The following is a 15,723-nucleotide window of genomic DNA, read 5'->3' as shown; positions in this document are numbered from 1 at the left end:
TGCTGTCGAGTCCTATTGCGTCGCAACACCTGTCCACAACCTCAAACAGTCACACTCCAAACTCCACTATGGCCAAGACCAAAGAGCTGTCAAAGGACACCAGAAACAAAATTGTAGACCTGCACCAGGCTGGGAAGACTGAATCTGCAATAGGTAAGCAGCTTGGTTTGAAGAAATCAACTGTGGGAGCAATTATTAGGAAATGGAAGACATACAAGACCACTGATAATCTCCCTCGATCTGCGGCTCCACGCAAGATCTCACCCCGTGGGGTCAAAATGATCACAAGAACGGTGAGCAAAAATCCCAGAACCACGCGGGGGGACCTAGTTAATGACCTGCAGAGAGCTGGGACCAAAGTATAACAAAGCCTACCATCAGTAACACACTACGCCGCCAGGGACTCAAATCCTGCAGTGCCAGACGTGTCCCCCTGCTTAAGCCAGTACATGTCCAGGCCCGTCTGAAGTTTACTAGAGAGCATTTGGATGATCCAGAAGAAGATTGGGAGAATGTCATATGGTCAGATGAAACCAAAATAGATATTTTTGGTAAAAACTCAACTCGTCGTGTTTGGAGGACAAAGAATGCTGAGTTGCATCCAAAGAACACCATACTTGCTGTGAAGCATGGGGGTGGAAACATCATGCTTTGGGGCTGTTTTTCTGCAAAGGGACCAGGACGACTGATCCGTGTAAAGGAAAGAATGAATGGGGCCATGTATCGTGAGATTTTGAGTGAAAACCTCCTTCCATCAGCAAGGGCATTGAAGATGAAACGTGGCTGGGTCTTTCAGCATGACAATGATCCCAAACACACCGCCCGGGCAACGAAGTAGTGGCTTCGTAAGAAGCATTTCATGGTCCTGGAGTGGCCTAGCCAGTCTCCAGATCTCAACCCCATAGAAAATCTTTGGAGGGAGTTGAAAGTCCAACAGCCCCATAACATCATTGCTCTAGAGGATATCTGCATGGAGGAATGGGCCAAAATACCAGCAACAGTGTGTGGAAACCTTGTGAAGACTTACAGAAAACGTGACCTCTGTCATTGCCAACAAAGGGTATATAACAAAGTATTGAGATAAACTTTTGTTATTGACCAAATACTTATTTTCCACCATAATTTGAAAATAAATTCATAAAAAATCCTATAATGTGATTTTCTGGATTTTTTTTCTAATTTTGTCTGTCATAGTTGAAGTGTACCTATGATGAAAATTACAGGCCTCTCTCATCTTTTTAAGTGGGAGAACTTGCACAATTGGTGGCTGACTAAATACTTTTTTTCCCCCACTGTAACTGTTGCTGGTTTGAGTTGAGGCTATCATGTTGAATGGTCTGGTGCCATTTTATTATTGCAGTTTGAATCATGAAAGGATATTGCAGGATGAATGATATATGGATATTAAGATGAATGATGAATGGATGTTAGGATGAATGAATATGAGGATGGTTAACTGGGAAAAACAAGGAAAGAAAACAAATCCTTTACTAAAAAGTTCCACAGGAATCTTACAGGAATTTGGGCCTCTGTGAACGAATTGTGTAGGTACCTGCAGGAATCCTGCAGGATTAATATATATATATATGTATAATTAATATATATATATAATACTATCAACAAAAGTTGATAACTGTCAGAAGTTTTGTATATGCTTCTGCATGACTTTTGCATTTTGCTTTGCACCAGATCTTGAGACTAATACAACCTCATAGTTTGTCTGAGGTTAAGATTACTCCAGTGATAGATCCTTTATTCAAGTTGATAACATGATAACCAATAACCATAATACAAGCCATGATTTACTCAATATTAAACAGCGATTCTGCAAACTATATGAATAATTCCTACCGTAAGATAATTCTACAAATACAACGTTAAGTACTCAAATATTTATCTGAGTAATGCGCCTTCTAGTCTCCACGCGGTAGGTGGCGCTTTATCTATCTTAACTCTAACCGGATGCGCTCGCAAGGAAGGTCACAGTTATCGAAGATGGCGAAGTGTTGACAATAAGCCATATATTCTTACCAATATTACTATTTATTGAACAAGCTGGGTAAAAACACATTTTTGTAAAGGTTTTTCATCTTCATAGTAGTTCTACAGTAGTTGTGACCGGTTTCACAAAACCAAGGGCTTAAAATGTCTGAGTCGAGTGTTTTGCATCAACGGATAAGCGCCGTCATGGACATTCTATCCTCCGCTGCGGTGACAGAGATTTGCAAATTAGTAGAGGATTGCTGTGGAGCGTTAAGTGTAGAAGTCTCTCAAAGCAAAGAGCAAATCAAAATGCTAGAGAAGCAACTCAGCCTGACCGAGTCGAGGTACATGTCGGTGAGTGGCGAAGGAGGTCAGACGCCTGTCAGCAGCGGCTCACCAATAAACAACAGTCCTTCGGGCAATTACCCCACGGCCGATGACGCGGACGACACTCACGATGACAAAGGTGGGCTATCGATTTGTAACTGGCTGTTGTCAGCCTTTGACCTAATCGTAAACTAAGAAATGGTCAAGTTGATCTCTCTCTCTCTCCCCGGTAGCGCTGTACTCCAAATAGAGATCAATGGCAGTGGTGTAAAGTACTACATAAGTCGTTTGTATGGGTATCTGTACTTTACTGTTTATATTTTTGACAACTTTTACTTCACTACATTCCTAATGAAAGTGATGTACTTTTTACTTTTACTCCATACATTGACACTCAAAAGTACTAGTTTCATTTTGAATGCCAGGACAGGATGATGGTCCAATTAACGCACTTATCAAGAGAACATCCCTGGTCATCCCTACTGCCTCTGATCTGGCAGACTCTAAACACATACTTCTTTTGTAAATAATGTCTGAGTGTTGGAGTGTGCCCCTGGCTATCTGTAAAAAAGAACAACAAGAAAATTGTGCCGTTTGCTTAATATAAGGAATTTGAAAGGATTTACTTTTATTACTTTTGATACTTTAGTATATTTAAAACCAAATCATTTTAGGAGGGGCTGGAGATGATGAATACGAAGAGAACATAAAATACAAATATAAATGCCCCTTTAAGAGATTTTATACATTTTGTTTTGAGATAATCTTCATCAGGTAATGTAACATTTTGTGAATTTGAAGCATTTATTTAATAAAAACAAGCACACCGAATTCATAAGGGTAATGTTAACTGACTGATATTACCTCCTAGAACAAAATGTTTTTAAGATCTAAGAAAAAAAAAAAAAAGATTGTTCCAAGACCAATGCAGTGTGATTGTGAAGATTTTGGACATGTTTCAAGTGTTTGCAGAAGGGAGAAGCCAAGACGTTCAAGTTGTGGAAAAGATCATATCATACGTTTTGAAAGTGATGAAAATGTGACCTGTTGCAATTGGGGTGGGAACCATGAATGCCCAACAAGGGTGAAAAAGTATGAGCTGGCCAAACTTGGGGCTGTCCAGAGCATTTCATATGCCGTGGCTGTTAAAAGGGTTGAGGGTTCGAATGGCGCTCCTGAAGAGTCCATGGTGTTGGATAGGCCTTCACTGAAGGCTGCAGGGTGTGCAGTTCAACAGCAAGACCCAGATATGTTAAAGGTTAACATTGTGGCCTTTATAGCTATGGGGATTAATGGCACTGCCAAGGTGGAGAGGAAGTCGAGGAACATAGATGTCATTGTGGACGGGGCAGAGCGGTTCTTGGAAATGAAATACTTCTCGGCGAAGGAGTTGCATGGATTATTGTCACAAGCCAAACCACCCTCTCAGGTCATAGAGTCTGAGAAGGGAGATATGGAGTTTTGAAGGAAGTGGGAGATTTGGGGTTTTGTCAATGTGGTGTTTTATTGTGGGTGGATTAAATACATTTTCTCTATCACGTATGGGTTTTATTTATACCTTGGTTTTTTCCAACCCCGTCTAGTTGGTGGCAGTAATACACCTTTTTGGGATCCAGAACTTAATTGAACAGCTGACCAATTATGCAAAAGTTTAGTTCTTTAGATTACTGAATACAGTCGCTCACTGTACTACCTTTGCTTTCTTTAAATGGACCATTAGTGGTGTTTAGACCAGTATTGAGCAATGCGCCTTCCATTATAATCATTAGAGTCAGATTGCGGCTACTGGTAAAATGATTGCCCATTATACACACTTGAAAAACTGTTTGGGTCAATCGACAACAATACAGATGAGGGCGAAATCCTGAACTATCTTAAAAAAGAAGGTTGTGCCATCCTATCCTAGACCCCGTTATGTCAGATGGCGCATAAGCACCTATCTAATCGGTGTGTAAAGGTTTTTAGCAGCGCTAGTATTTGCACAACAGCGTTGATGGAAATTAGCTTGCAAAAAAAGCTGAATAGTGAAATAAAATGATATTTCTATTTACTCTGTCAATTGGGGGGGGGGGGGGGGGGGGGGGAATAATTAAACAGACTTTCCAAACATGGGTCTGTTGTAGATCCACTTCCTCTCTGCTTACCTCATGTAAAAAAAATAAAAGTCCCCCACAACTTGTTGATTTTTTTTCTGTGCAGGACTTTTATTTTGACATGAGGTAAGCGAAGATGAAGTGGGTCTACAACAGACCCATGTTTGGAAAGTCTGTTTAATTTACATTCTATTATGTTTTTTTCCCAAATTTAAGTCAAATTAAATTTAAACTAACTTCTGTCCTCCGGCAGACTTCTGTTTTTTAATTTAAAAAACCCCAACTAATTCCTAGCATTGCTAGTGTGTAAATACTAGCGTTGTTAAAACCAGCTAATTAGCATTTCAGTTCTAACTCATCCTTTCTCCTTCCCTTCAGATTTCCAGCAGTTCATTGTCTCTGAAGTGGAGTTTCTCCCTGAGCAGCAGCATTGTAAGCAGGAGTTGAGCCCCATCCTGGGGCAAGATGACTGGAACCCCATACAGATTAAAGAGGAACAGGAGGAATTCAGGATCATCCAGGAGGAGGAAGACTCTGTATTCACTCCTGCCTGGGTGAAAAGTGACTATGATCAGTACTCAACTCAGTCCTCACAAACCCAAAGTGAAGAATATGAAGACAGAATGGCCTCAACTGAACAGATCAAAACAGAACCTAAGGAAGATAATTCCTCAGAGCCAACAAGTGACTCTCATCCCCAGTGCAAATTGAAGAAGACATGGACAGAAATAGGGCAAAGCTCGAAGGGTAGAAAAACCATGGATCTAAGGTTACCAGTGCAAATGAGTCACACAGAAGAGAAACCATTTTGCTGTAGTGATTGTGGTGAACGTTTCACTCAGATGGGAAAATTGGATGCTCATAGGAAGGCCCACAAAGGAAAGAAACCGCATCGCTGTGATGATTGTGGCAAATGTTTTACTCAAATTGGGTATCTAAACTATCACAGAAAGACTCACACAGGGGAGAAACCTCATCGCTGTCATGATTGTGGCAAATGTTTCTATCGAGTTGGTGATCTGACACTTCATATGAGGATTCACACAGGGGAAAAACCACTTTGCTGCCAGGTCTGTGGCAAATGTTTTGCTCGTCCTAGTAATCTGAGGTCTCACATTAGGATTCACACAGAGAAATGTTATTCCTGTCATTATTGTGGCAAATATTTTCGGCGTAAAGATAGTCTGACCGTGCACATGAGGATTCACACAAGGGAAGTCATATAATTGTTGCTATAGTAGCACATCTTTCAGCACTGGCGGTAGTCACATGAGTTCATGTGAGGATAAATCACATGAGCTATAAACTATATCGCTGTCAGGATTGTTGTAAATGTTTCAATAATTGTAAGAATATGAGGAGACCAAGAGCAGGAACCACATGCTACCATGACTTGAAAATATTTCATAACTGCCTTTCTTTAACATTAGCTAGGTTTCCATTCAATTGGCGACAGATATTAATGTGAATATTCTAAATTCTGCATAAAGAAAATTTGCGAATTTTCCCACCAGTTTCCACCAAGCAGACTTGTTGTGGATAAAAATCCGTGTGTGACGACGTGGTGCACACAATGTACATTTTCGCTTAAGTTTTCATGTACCAAATAAAAATCTAACTATGTGAATAGTTTTGTCACAAACTGTTGCTTTAAATAGCAAATGTGCCTACTCTGGTCTTGGCTCGTGCTCTCTAACCAACAGGTCGCAGAGACAGGGTAGGCTGTGCGGGTAGGCTAGCATTCATGATGAGATTTATTATGGATAAGAGTGAGAATATTTGTATTCATGTCAATAAGACCCTCAATATTTTTGAGAAAGGAGCATCAAGCTCATACCATGCACTTTCACCACCCTGTGAAGTTCATCATAACATGACACGTTCTACTCTGATTTAGCCATCGTCTCCTGTGTTCCTGACCCTGAGTTGGCTCTAGAAAATGTATTCTCCATATTTATTCCTCTGGCAGATACACACACCCTTTTTTAAACAATTCAGAGTCAAAGATTGATCTAACCCTTGGCTTGAATCTGAGTTATCTGAGCTCATTCAGATGAGAAATCAGGCCTGGGCCAATTCAAGGAAACTGACTTTGTAGTGGACTGACAATGTTTCAGACAATTGAGAAACAGATGTCCTATCTCGATTTCAGAAACTTAATCAAGCAATCTCTGATTCCGCTGGTGATCCTTCTAAGTTTTGGAAAACAGTCAATGCGCTGAATAGAACACATTCCTCTTCTTCCCTGCCAAGGCAGGCCTCTGGCATCATAACGGAGAAGAATGGGATAAGTGATGCTTTTAGTCATCTTTTTTTTATCTCGGCAGGCTTTTTACTTGAGAAAAACTGGTTTAATTGATCCTGGTAGGTCAATCAACTGCTCTTCCCTCTGCCAGCCTCCAGCTGACACGATGGTTAACCCGTCAACTTATAGTGAATCTTTGTTTATTTCAACAATTTACTATCTGTGATGTACTAGATGCCTTGCTTAAGATTGATGTGTAAAACTTTTTTTTTTAAATAATAATAATAGTAAAATCCCCTGGGGCTAATATGCTTGATCCATTTTTGCTGCAGTTCTCTGCCCCCCTGATTGCTGAATTATTAACCCATATTCATCCTGACCATTATACAGTGGGAAAAAAAGTATTTAGTCAGCCACCAATTGTGCAAGTTCTCCCACTTAAAAAGATGAGAGAGGCCTGTAATTTATCATAGGTACACTTCAACTATGACAGACAAAATGAGAAGAAAAAAAATCTCCAGAAAATCAGATTGTAGGATTTTTTATGAATTTATTTGCAAATTATGGTGGAAAAAAACTTTTGTTATTGACCAAATACTTAATCTCAATACTTTGTTATATACCCTTTGTTGGCAATGACAGAGGTCAAACGTTCCACACACTGTTGCTGGTATTTTGGCCCATTCCTCCATGCAGATATCCTCTAGAGCAGTGATGTTTTGGGGCTTTTGCTGGGCAACACAGATTTTCAACTCCCTCCAAATATTTTCTATGGGGTTGAGATCTGGAGACTGGCTAGGCCACTCCAGGACCTTAAAATGCTTCTTACGAAGCCACTCCTTCGTTGCCTGGGCGGTGTGTTTGGGATCATTGTCATGCTGAAAGACCCAGCCACGTTTCATCTTCAATGCCCTTGCTGATGGAAGGAGGTTTTCACTCAAAATCTCACGATACAGTGCCTTGCGAAAGTATTCGGCCCCCTTGAACTTTGCGACCTTTTGCCACATTTCAGGCTTCAAACATAAAGATATAAAACTGTATTTTTTTGTGAAGAATCAACAACAAGTGGGACACAATCATGAAGTGGAACGACATTTATTGGATATTTCAAACTTTTTTAACAAATCAAAAACTGAAAAATTGGGCGTGCAAAATTATTCAGCCCCCTTAAGTTAATACATTGTAGCGCCAGCTTTTGCTGCGATTACAGCTGTAAGTCGCTTGGGGTATGTCTCTATCAGTTTTGCACATCGAGAGACTGACATTTTTTCCCATTCCTCCTTGCAAAACAGCTCGAGCTCAGTGAGGTTGGATGGAGAGCATTTGTGAACAGCAGTTTTCAGTTCTTTCCACAGATTCTCGATTGGATTCAGGTCTGGACTTTGACTTGGCCATTCTAACACCTGGATATGTTTATTTTTGAACCATTCCATTGTATATTTTGCTTTATGTTTTGGATCATTGTCTTGTTGGAAGACAAATCTCCGTCCCAGTCTCAGGTCTTTTGCAGACTCCATCAGGTTTTCTTCCAGAATGGTCCTGTATTTGGCTCCATCCATCTTCCCATCAATTTTAACCATCTTCCCTGTCCCTGCTGAAGAAAAGCAGGCCCAAACCATGATGCTGCCACCACCATGTTTGACAGTGGGGATGGTGTGTTCAGCTGTGTTGCTTTTACGCCAAACATAATGTTTTGCATTGTTACCAAAAAGTTCAATTTTGGTTTCACCTGAACAGAGCACCTTCTTCCACATGTTTGGTGTGTCTCCCAGGTGGCTTGTGGCAAACTTTAAACAACACTTTTTATGGATATCTTTAAGAAATGGCTTTCTTCTTGCCACTCTTCCATAAAGGCCAGATTTGTGCAATATACAACTGATTGTTGTCCTATGGACAGAGTCTCCCACCTAAGCTGTAGATCTCTGCAGTTCATCCAGAGTGATCATGGGCCTCTTGGCTGCATCTCTGATCAGTCTTCTCCTTGTATGAGCTGAAAGTTTAGAGGGACGGCCAGGTCTTGGTAGATTTGCAGTGGTCTGATACTCCTTCCATTTCAATATTATCGCTTGCACAGTGCTCCTTGGGATGTTTAAAGCTTGGGAAATCTTTTTGTATCCAAATCCTGCTTTAAACTTCTTCACAACAGTATCTCGGACCTGCCTGGTGTGTTCCTTGTTCTTCATGATGCTCTCTGCGCTTTTAACGGACCTCTGAGACTATCACAGTGCAGGTGCATTTATACGGAGACTTGATTACACACAGGTGGATTGTATTTATCATCATTAGTCATTTAGGTCAACATTGGATCATTCAGAGATCCTCACTGAACTTCTGGAGAGAGTTTGCTGCACTGAAAGTAAAGGGGCTGAATAATTTTGCACGCCCAATTTTTCAGTTTTTGATTTGTTAAAAAAGTTTGAAATATCCAATAAATGTCGTTCCACTTCATGATTGTGTCCCACTTGTTGTTGATTCTTCACAAAAAAATACAGTTTTATATCTTTATGTTTGAAGCCTGAAATGTGGCAAAAGGTCGCAAAGTTCAAGGGGGCCGAATACTTTCGCAAGGCACTGTACATGGCCCCATTCATTCTTTCCTTTACACGGATCAGTCGTCCTGGTCCCTTTGCAGAAAAACAGCCCCAAAGCATGTTTCCACCCCCATGCTTCTCAGTAGGTATGGTGTTCTTTGGATGCAACTCAGCATTCTTTGTCCTCCAAACATGACGAGTTGAGTTTTTACCAAAAAGTTATATTTTGGTTTCATCTGACCATATGACATTCTCTGGATCATCCAAATGCTCTCTAGCAAACTTCAGACGGGCCTGGACATGTACTGGCTTAAGCAAGGGGACACGTCTGGCACTGCAGGATTTGAGTCCCTGGCGGCGTAGTGTGTTACTGATGGTAGGCTTTGTTACTTTGGTCCCAGCTCTCTGCAGGTCATTCACTAGGTCCCTCCGTGTGGTTCTGGGATTTTTGCTCACCGTTCTTGTGATCATTTTGACCCCACGGGGTGAGATCTTGCGTGGAACCCCAGATCGAGGGAGATTATCAGTGGTCTTGTATGTCTTCCATTTCCTAATAATTGCTCCCACAGTTGATTTCTTCAAACCAAGCTGCTTACCTATTGCAGATTCAGTCATCCCAGCCTGGTGCAGGTCTACAATTTTGTTTCTGGTGTCCTTTGACAGCTCTTTGGTCTTGGCCATAGTGGAGTTTGGAGTGTGACTGTTTGAGGTTGTGGACAGGTGTCTTTTATACTGATAACAAGTTCAAACAGGTGCCATTAATACAGGTAACGAGTGGAGGACAGAGGAGCCTCTTAAAAAAGAAGTTACAGGTCTGTGAGAGACCGAAATCTTGCTTGTTTGTAGGTGACCAAATACTTATTTTCCACCATAATTTGCAAATACATTCATTTTAAATTCCTACAATGTGATTTTCTGGATTTTTTTTCTCATTTTGTCTGTCATAGTTTAGTACCTATGGTGAAAATTACAGGCCTCTCATCTTTTTAAGTGGGAGAACTTGCACAATTGTTGGCTGACTAAATATTTTTTTTGCCCCACTGTACATAGACTTGAAATGGCCACTTTAATAATGGAACACTAGTCACTTTACTCATGTTTAATGTTTACATACTGCTTTACTCATCTCATGTGTATATACTGTATTCTATTCTACTGTATTCTAGTCAATGCCACTCTGACATTGCACATCTTAATATTGATATATTCCTTAATTCCATTATTTTCCTTTTAGGTTGTGTGCATTGTTGTGAATTGTTAGATATTACTGCATGGTTGGAGCTAGAAACACAAGCATCACCACATCTGCTAAACATGTGTATGTGAATGTGACAAATAACATTTGATTTGATTTAACTCGCATAAAAACTGTGGATGGAAATGTGGCTACTGTGTATGAGACATTCACACAGGAGGAATCTTACAAGTGTCTGTCAAATGCTTAAGTGCCAAAAGTGCATTGAATTGTCTTCAGAATACACACTATATAGGCTAAGTGATGATTGCTTCATAACAAAGGCTTAAGCAGACACAGGGAGAGAATGCACGGGACATGACTGTGCCCTGTGTAGGGAAGGGCATCAGTTACTATTGTTCATAGTTTAACTTGATTATATTAGTCTCATTTTATAACTTTCCATGTGAACCCTGCCAGGCAATCACTGCACAACATCTGTCAAATAATTGGTCCAACGATAGTGATACAATTATCTTGATCTGATGAAATCCACGTTGATGCAAGCTGTAACCGAGTCTAGCTCAAACGGTCACTTAAACTGGTCCTATTGAATCCAGTAGAGACCATTAGATTCCAGTTCAGCCCACTAGACACCAGTAGCCATTCTCTACCTGAACAAGCTGGATTTTCACCTAGGGAATTGATACATTGTTTATCTACACATACATGTATGATACCTACTTCGGTGTGTAGTTATCGTGTGTTTAACCCTCTATTATTATTATTATTTTGAATATATATATATATATATATATATATATATATATATATATATATATATATAAAAAAATGAAATAATTGAAATGTTAAAAAATATATTTAAAAAATTATTATATATATATTCTTAAATCTTTTTTTTTTTTATCACAGCCCCCATCTCCGCGGGAGGTCTTTTGCCTTTTGGTAGGCCGTAGTTGTAAATAAAAATGTGTTCTTAACTGACTTGCCTAGTTAAATAAAGGTTACATTTTTAAAAATGAGTATTTTCATCCTTGTAAATCATAAAACATTTTATGGAAAGGTTATGGAACGATTTCTTTAAGAGTGGGAATCCTGTTTTTTTTTTTTTAACTAAACAATTACCACATTACTTCAAGAGATCTGTGTGTTTTATAACTAGTATAAAATGTTAATTCCATTTGTACTTTTATTGTTAATTTTTCAGTTTCCCATAATATTCTTACTTTGAAGGATTAAAATAACTTGCCCCAGAAGTTCTTCATTACTCTTGTAGGCTTCACGGGCGACGGAACGCAATACGAGCTAGCCATGGGCATTATCTGAAAAAATGTCTAAGTTGGAGTTGTTGAGAGTGATTTTTAACCAACGATGTACAGGGCCTGCGGAGGAGATATTCAGAGCCGTTGCAAAAACGATATCAGAGTACCAGGACAACGTGTATCTATCGAAAGAGGACAACCGACGTCTACAGGGGCTGCTTGACATCATCCTGAAACCTGAGATAAAGTTGTATAGAGCAGGTTTGTTACTTTAGATATAGTCTCAAATATGTTATATTTTTAAAGAGCAATGGGGCTGGCAGGTAGGTTTTAGTTTCACCCTGTCACTGGCCCACACTCCAGGACAGTAGGTGGCGGTAATTCATCATAACGTTGGATGCCAAGATTGACCACACCAAATAAGAAGTAGATGACTTTGGCTGTGGTATCTAGTGACGCAACTGTAGCTGGGGGCATTTTCATTACGCCAATTCTGTTGCAAAACAATTAGTAAACAGAAGCGAATGAAACGGGAGGGACCTATCTGAATTTGTCAAATAGAAACATTCGTTTGCTCTGTTTGGTTCTTAAAAACTGAACGGTTTCCGTAATGAAAACGCCCCAGATATACATGAAATGTATTAAGGTATGTGTTTGATATCATACCATTCCAGACAATATTATTGTCCTCCTTCTGCAGTACACTTGTAATAGCCTAAGTGTTACAAAACTTATATTAGATTTTTTAAAAAAGCCTAATTTATCAAAATGGCAATACATTTTTATCTTGACAAAATTCCACAATCATTGCCCCCCCCCCACACATTACTTTGAGAAGCTCCACAGGCATTAGTGGTGGTGCGTTAAGCCAGTCAGAAATACTATCAGATCCCCAAATGGGCATCTTTTTCTATGCCTACATTTGCACGCAGGCCAGGTAGCCTATAGAACTACTTCTCTGCGTGCACATCCTTACACAACATTGACAGCAGCGCTCCAAACAAAACACACCGACTAAATTGACAGAACTCAAATTGAATTAAATAAACCAAAACTTGTTTCTCACAAGTGGTTGTGAGGTTGTGCAAACAATTGTCCACTCTGACAACGAGAACAGGAATAATAATATTGAATGCATTAAAATAAATGACTGGAACCAAAGTAAAACATTGAAGATTAGTAATTATAAGAATGAACGGTAAATGTACTACTGGTGATACACACTACCGGTCAAAAGTTTTAGGACACCTACTCATTCAAGAGTTTTTATTTTTGTACTATTTTATACATTGTAGAATAATAGTGAAGACATCAAAACTATGAAATAACACATGGAATCATGTAGTAACCAAAAAAGTGTAAAACAATTCAAAATATATTTTATGAGATTCTTCAAAGTAGCCACCCTTTGCCTTGATGACAGCTTTGCACACTCTTGGCATTCTCTCAACCAGCTTTGTGAGGTAGTCACCTGGAATGCATTTCAATTAACAGGAGTGCCTTGTTCAAAGTTAATTTGTGGAATATCTTTCCTTAATGTGTGAGCCAATCAGTTGTGTCGTGACACGGTAGAGGTGGTATACAGAAGATGGCACTATTTGGTAAAAGACCAAGTCCAGCTCAAATAAGCAAAGGGAAACGACAGTCCATCATTACTTTAAGACATGCAGGTCAGTCAATCCAGAAAGTGCAGTCGCAAAAACCAGATATGCAGGTCAGTCAATACGAAAAATGTAGTTTCTTCAAGTGCAGTCGCAAAAACTATCAAGAGCTATGATGAAACTGGCTCTCATGAGGACCGCCACAGGAATGGAAGAGTTACCAGACTCAGAAATTGCAGCCCAAATAAATGCTTCAAAGTTCAAGTAACAGAAACAGACACATCTCAGCACCAACTGTTCAGTGAAGACTGTGTGAATCAGGCCTTCATGGTTGAATTGCTGCAAAGAAACCACTACTAAAAGACACCAATAAGAAGAAGAGACTTGCTTGAGCCAAGAAACACGATCAATAGACATTAGACCGGTGGAAAAGTGTCCTTTGGTCTGTAGTCCAAATGGGAGATTTTGGGTTTCAACAGCCGTGTCTTTGTGAGATGTGGTGTGGGTGAACAGATGATCTCTGCATGTGTATTTTCCACCGTGGAGCATGGGGGAGAAGGTGTGATGGTGTGGGGATGCTTTGCTGGTGACACTGTCTGTGATTTATTTAGAATTCAAGGCACATTTAACCAGCATGGCTACCACAGCATTCTGCAGTGATTCACCATATGGTTTGCACTTAGTTCCACTATCATTTGTTTTTCAACAGGACAATGACCCAACACACCTCCAGGCTGTTTAAGGGCTATTTGACCAAGAAGGAGAGTGGTGGAGTGCTGCATCAGATGACCTGGCCTCCACATTCACCCGACCTCAACCCAATTGAGATGGTTTGAGATGAGTCGGACCGCAGAGTGAAGGAAAAGCAGCCAACAAGTGCTCAGCATATGTGGGAACCCCTTCAAGGGGAAAAGCATTCCAGATGAAGCTGGTTGAGAGAATGTGTGTGCAAAGCTGTCAAAGCAAAGCTGTCAAGGCAAAGGGTGGCTACTTTGAAGAGTCTAAAATATATTTTTATTGAACACTTTTTTGGTTACTATATGTGTATTTCATAGTTTTGATGTCATCACTATTATTCTACAATGTAGAAAATAGTACAAATAAAGAAAAACCCTTGAACGAGTAGGTGTTATAAAACTTTTAACCGGTAGTGTATGTAATGAGAATTAATATACACTAACAATCAAAAGCAAACATTTCACACAATGAAGTTGGATGTGCACAAATTGCCGGGAGAGAGCGCATTCTGGAGAGTGAAGTGCGTTGTTCATCTGGGCGCATGTTCAATCTGACGTTTGCATTTACCATGCAGCATTTATGATGATATGACCTCAGCAGAAGTCAGGGCATTCATACTTCTTGCGCTTCACAGAGCAGTGCAGAGATGTCAAGAAAGTGAGTTTGTGTTTATACAGAATGTACCACCCCACCTACTGTCAACCAATCATGTCAATGCGGAGCTATACAGAGCCCTCCGCATTGTTGCAAAATTTGGGAGGCGCATGATGATGCGGTACAGAGCTCGATTTGGCCTCTACATGCCTCTGCGTCACACCCTCCATACGGAGTCTCCGACCACATTTTCAAATCAAGCATAGATTGGCTGTAGTCTAGGCCTCCGCAATGGATTAGTTCACAGAGATGGGCGCAGATATATATATATATATATATATATATATATATATATATATATATATATATATATATATATTTGTCACTGCTCGACTAAAACAATCTCGGTTGACCAACAGCCTAACGACCAAACAATCGACCAGTCGATTAATTGGGGTCAGCCCTAATTTGATTTGACATTGCACAGTTGCACTTCCATAGATGATTTGCTAGTTGTGGCTTAAGTTAGCCAATGTTTGTAGTGGCTGTTTAAAGATTTATAGGCTACTTTCAAGGTGAAGAACCAACTAGAATTACGTCGTAAAAGGCTGAACTTATCCTTAAACAGGGACCCCGATTATTTTTGTTGGGATTTGTCTACACTGTCAGTTGAGGATGAAGCACTGCCTGACTTAAGGCAATGCAAAGACATCAGCTTATAAATTCTAACTCTTCTTTTCTCCATCCCTTCAAATTTTGAGCAGTTCATTGTCTCTGAGGTGAAGTTTCCCCCTGAGCAGCAGCACTTTGAACAAGAGTGGAGCCCCGATCTGGGGCAAGATGGCTGGAACCCCATACAGATTAACAAGAAGCAGGAGGAATTCCGGATCATCCAGGAGGAGGAAGACTCTGTATTCACTCCTGCCTGGGTGAAAAGTGACTATGATCAGTACTCAACTCAGTCCTCACAAACCCAAAGTGAAGAATACAAAGACAGACCAAAACCTAAGGAAGTGGATTATTCAAAGCCAACCAGTGGCTCTCGGCCCAAATCGAGGAGGACACAGACAGAAAAGAGAAAAAGCTTTATCAGCTCCAAGGGTAGAAAATCAATGGATCTGAAATCACCAATGCAAAGGAGGTGTCAGACAGCA

General features: G+C 40.1%; 1 protein-coding gene across 1 annotated transcript; it reads left to right on the top strand.

Moving 5' to 3' along the window:
* Positions 1 to 1,971: 1,971 nt before the first annotated feature.
* LOC110527463 (gastrula zinc finger protein XlCGF48.2-like) lies at positions 1,972 to 6,045 on the top strand. Its single transcript, XM_021608738.2, has 2 exons — positions 1,972 to 2,449; positions 4,782 to 6,045. The coding sequence occupies exons 1-2, from the start codon at positions 2,146 to 2,148 to the stop codon at positions 5,627 to 5,629; spliced, it is 1,152 nt and encodes a 383-aa protein (XP_021464413.2). The 5' UTR covers positions 1,972 to 2,145; the 3' UTR covers positions 5,630 to 6,045.
* The last annotated feature ends 9,678 nt before the right edge of the window (positions 6,046 to 15,723 follow it).

The sequence above is a fragment of the Oncorhynchus mykiss genome, chromosome 7 (assembly GCF_013265735.2).
Source record: "Oncorhynchus mykiss isolate Arlee chromosome 7, USDA_OmykA_1.1, whole genome shotgun sequence".
Classification (NCBI taxonomy): domain Eukaryota; kingdom Metazoa; phylum Chordata; class Actinopteri; order Salmoniformes; family Salmonidae; genus Oncorhynchus; species Oncorhynchus mykiss.
This window is presented reverse-complemented; position numbering and strand designations above follow the sequence as displayed.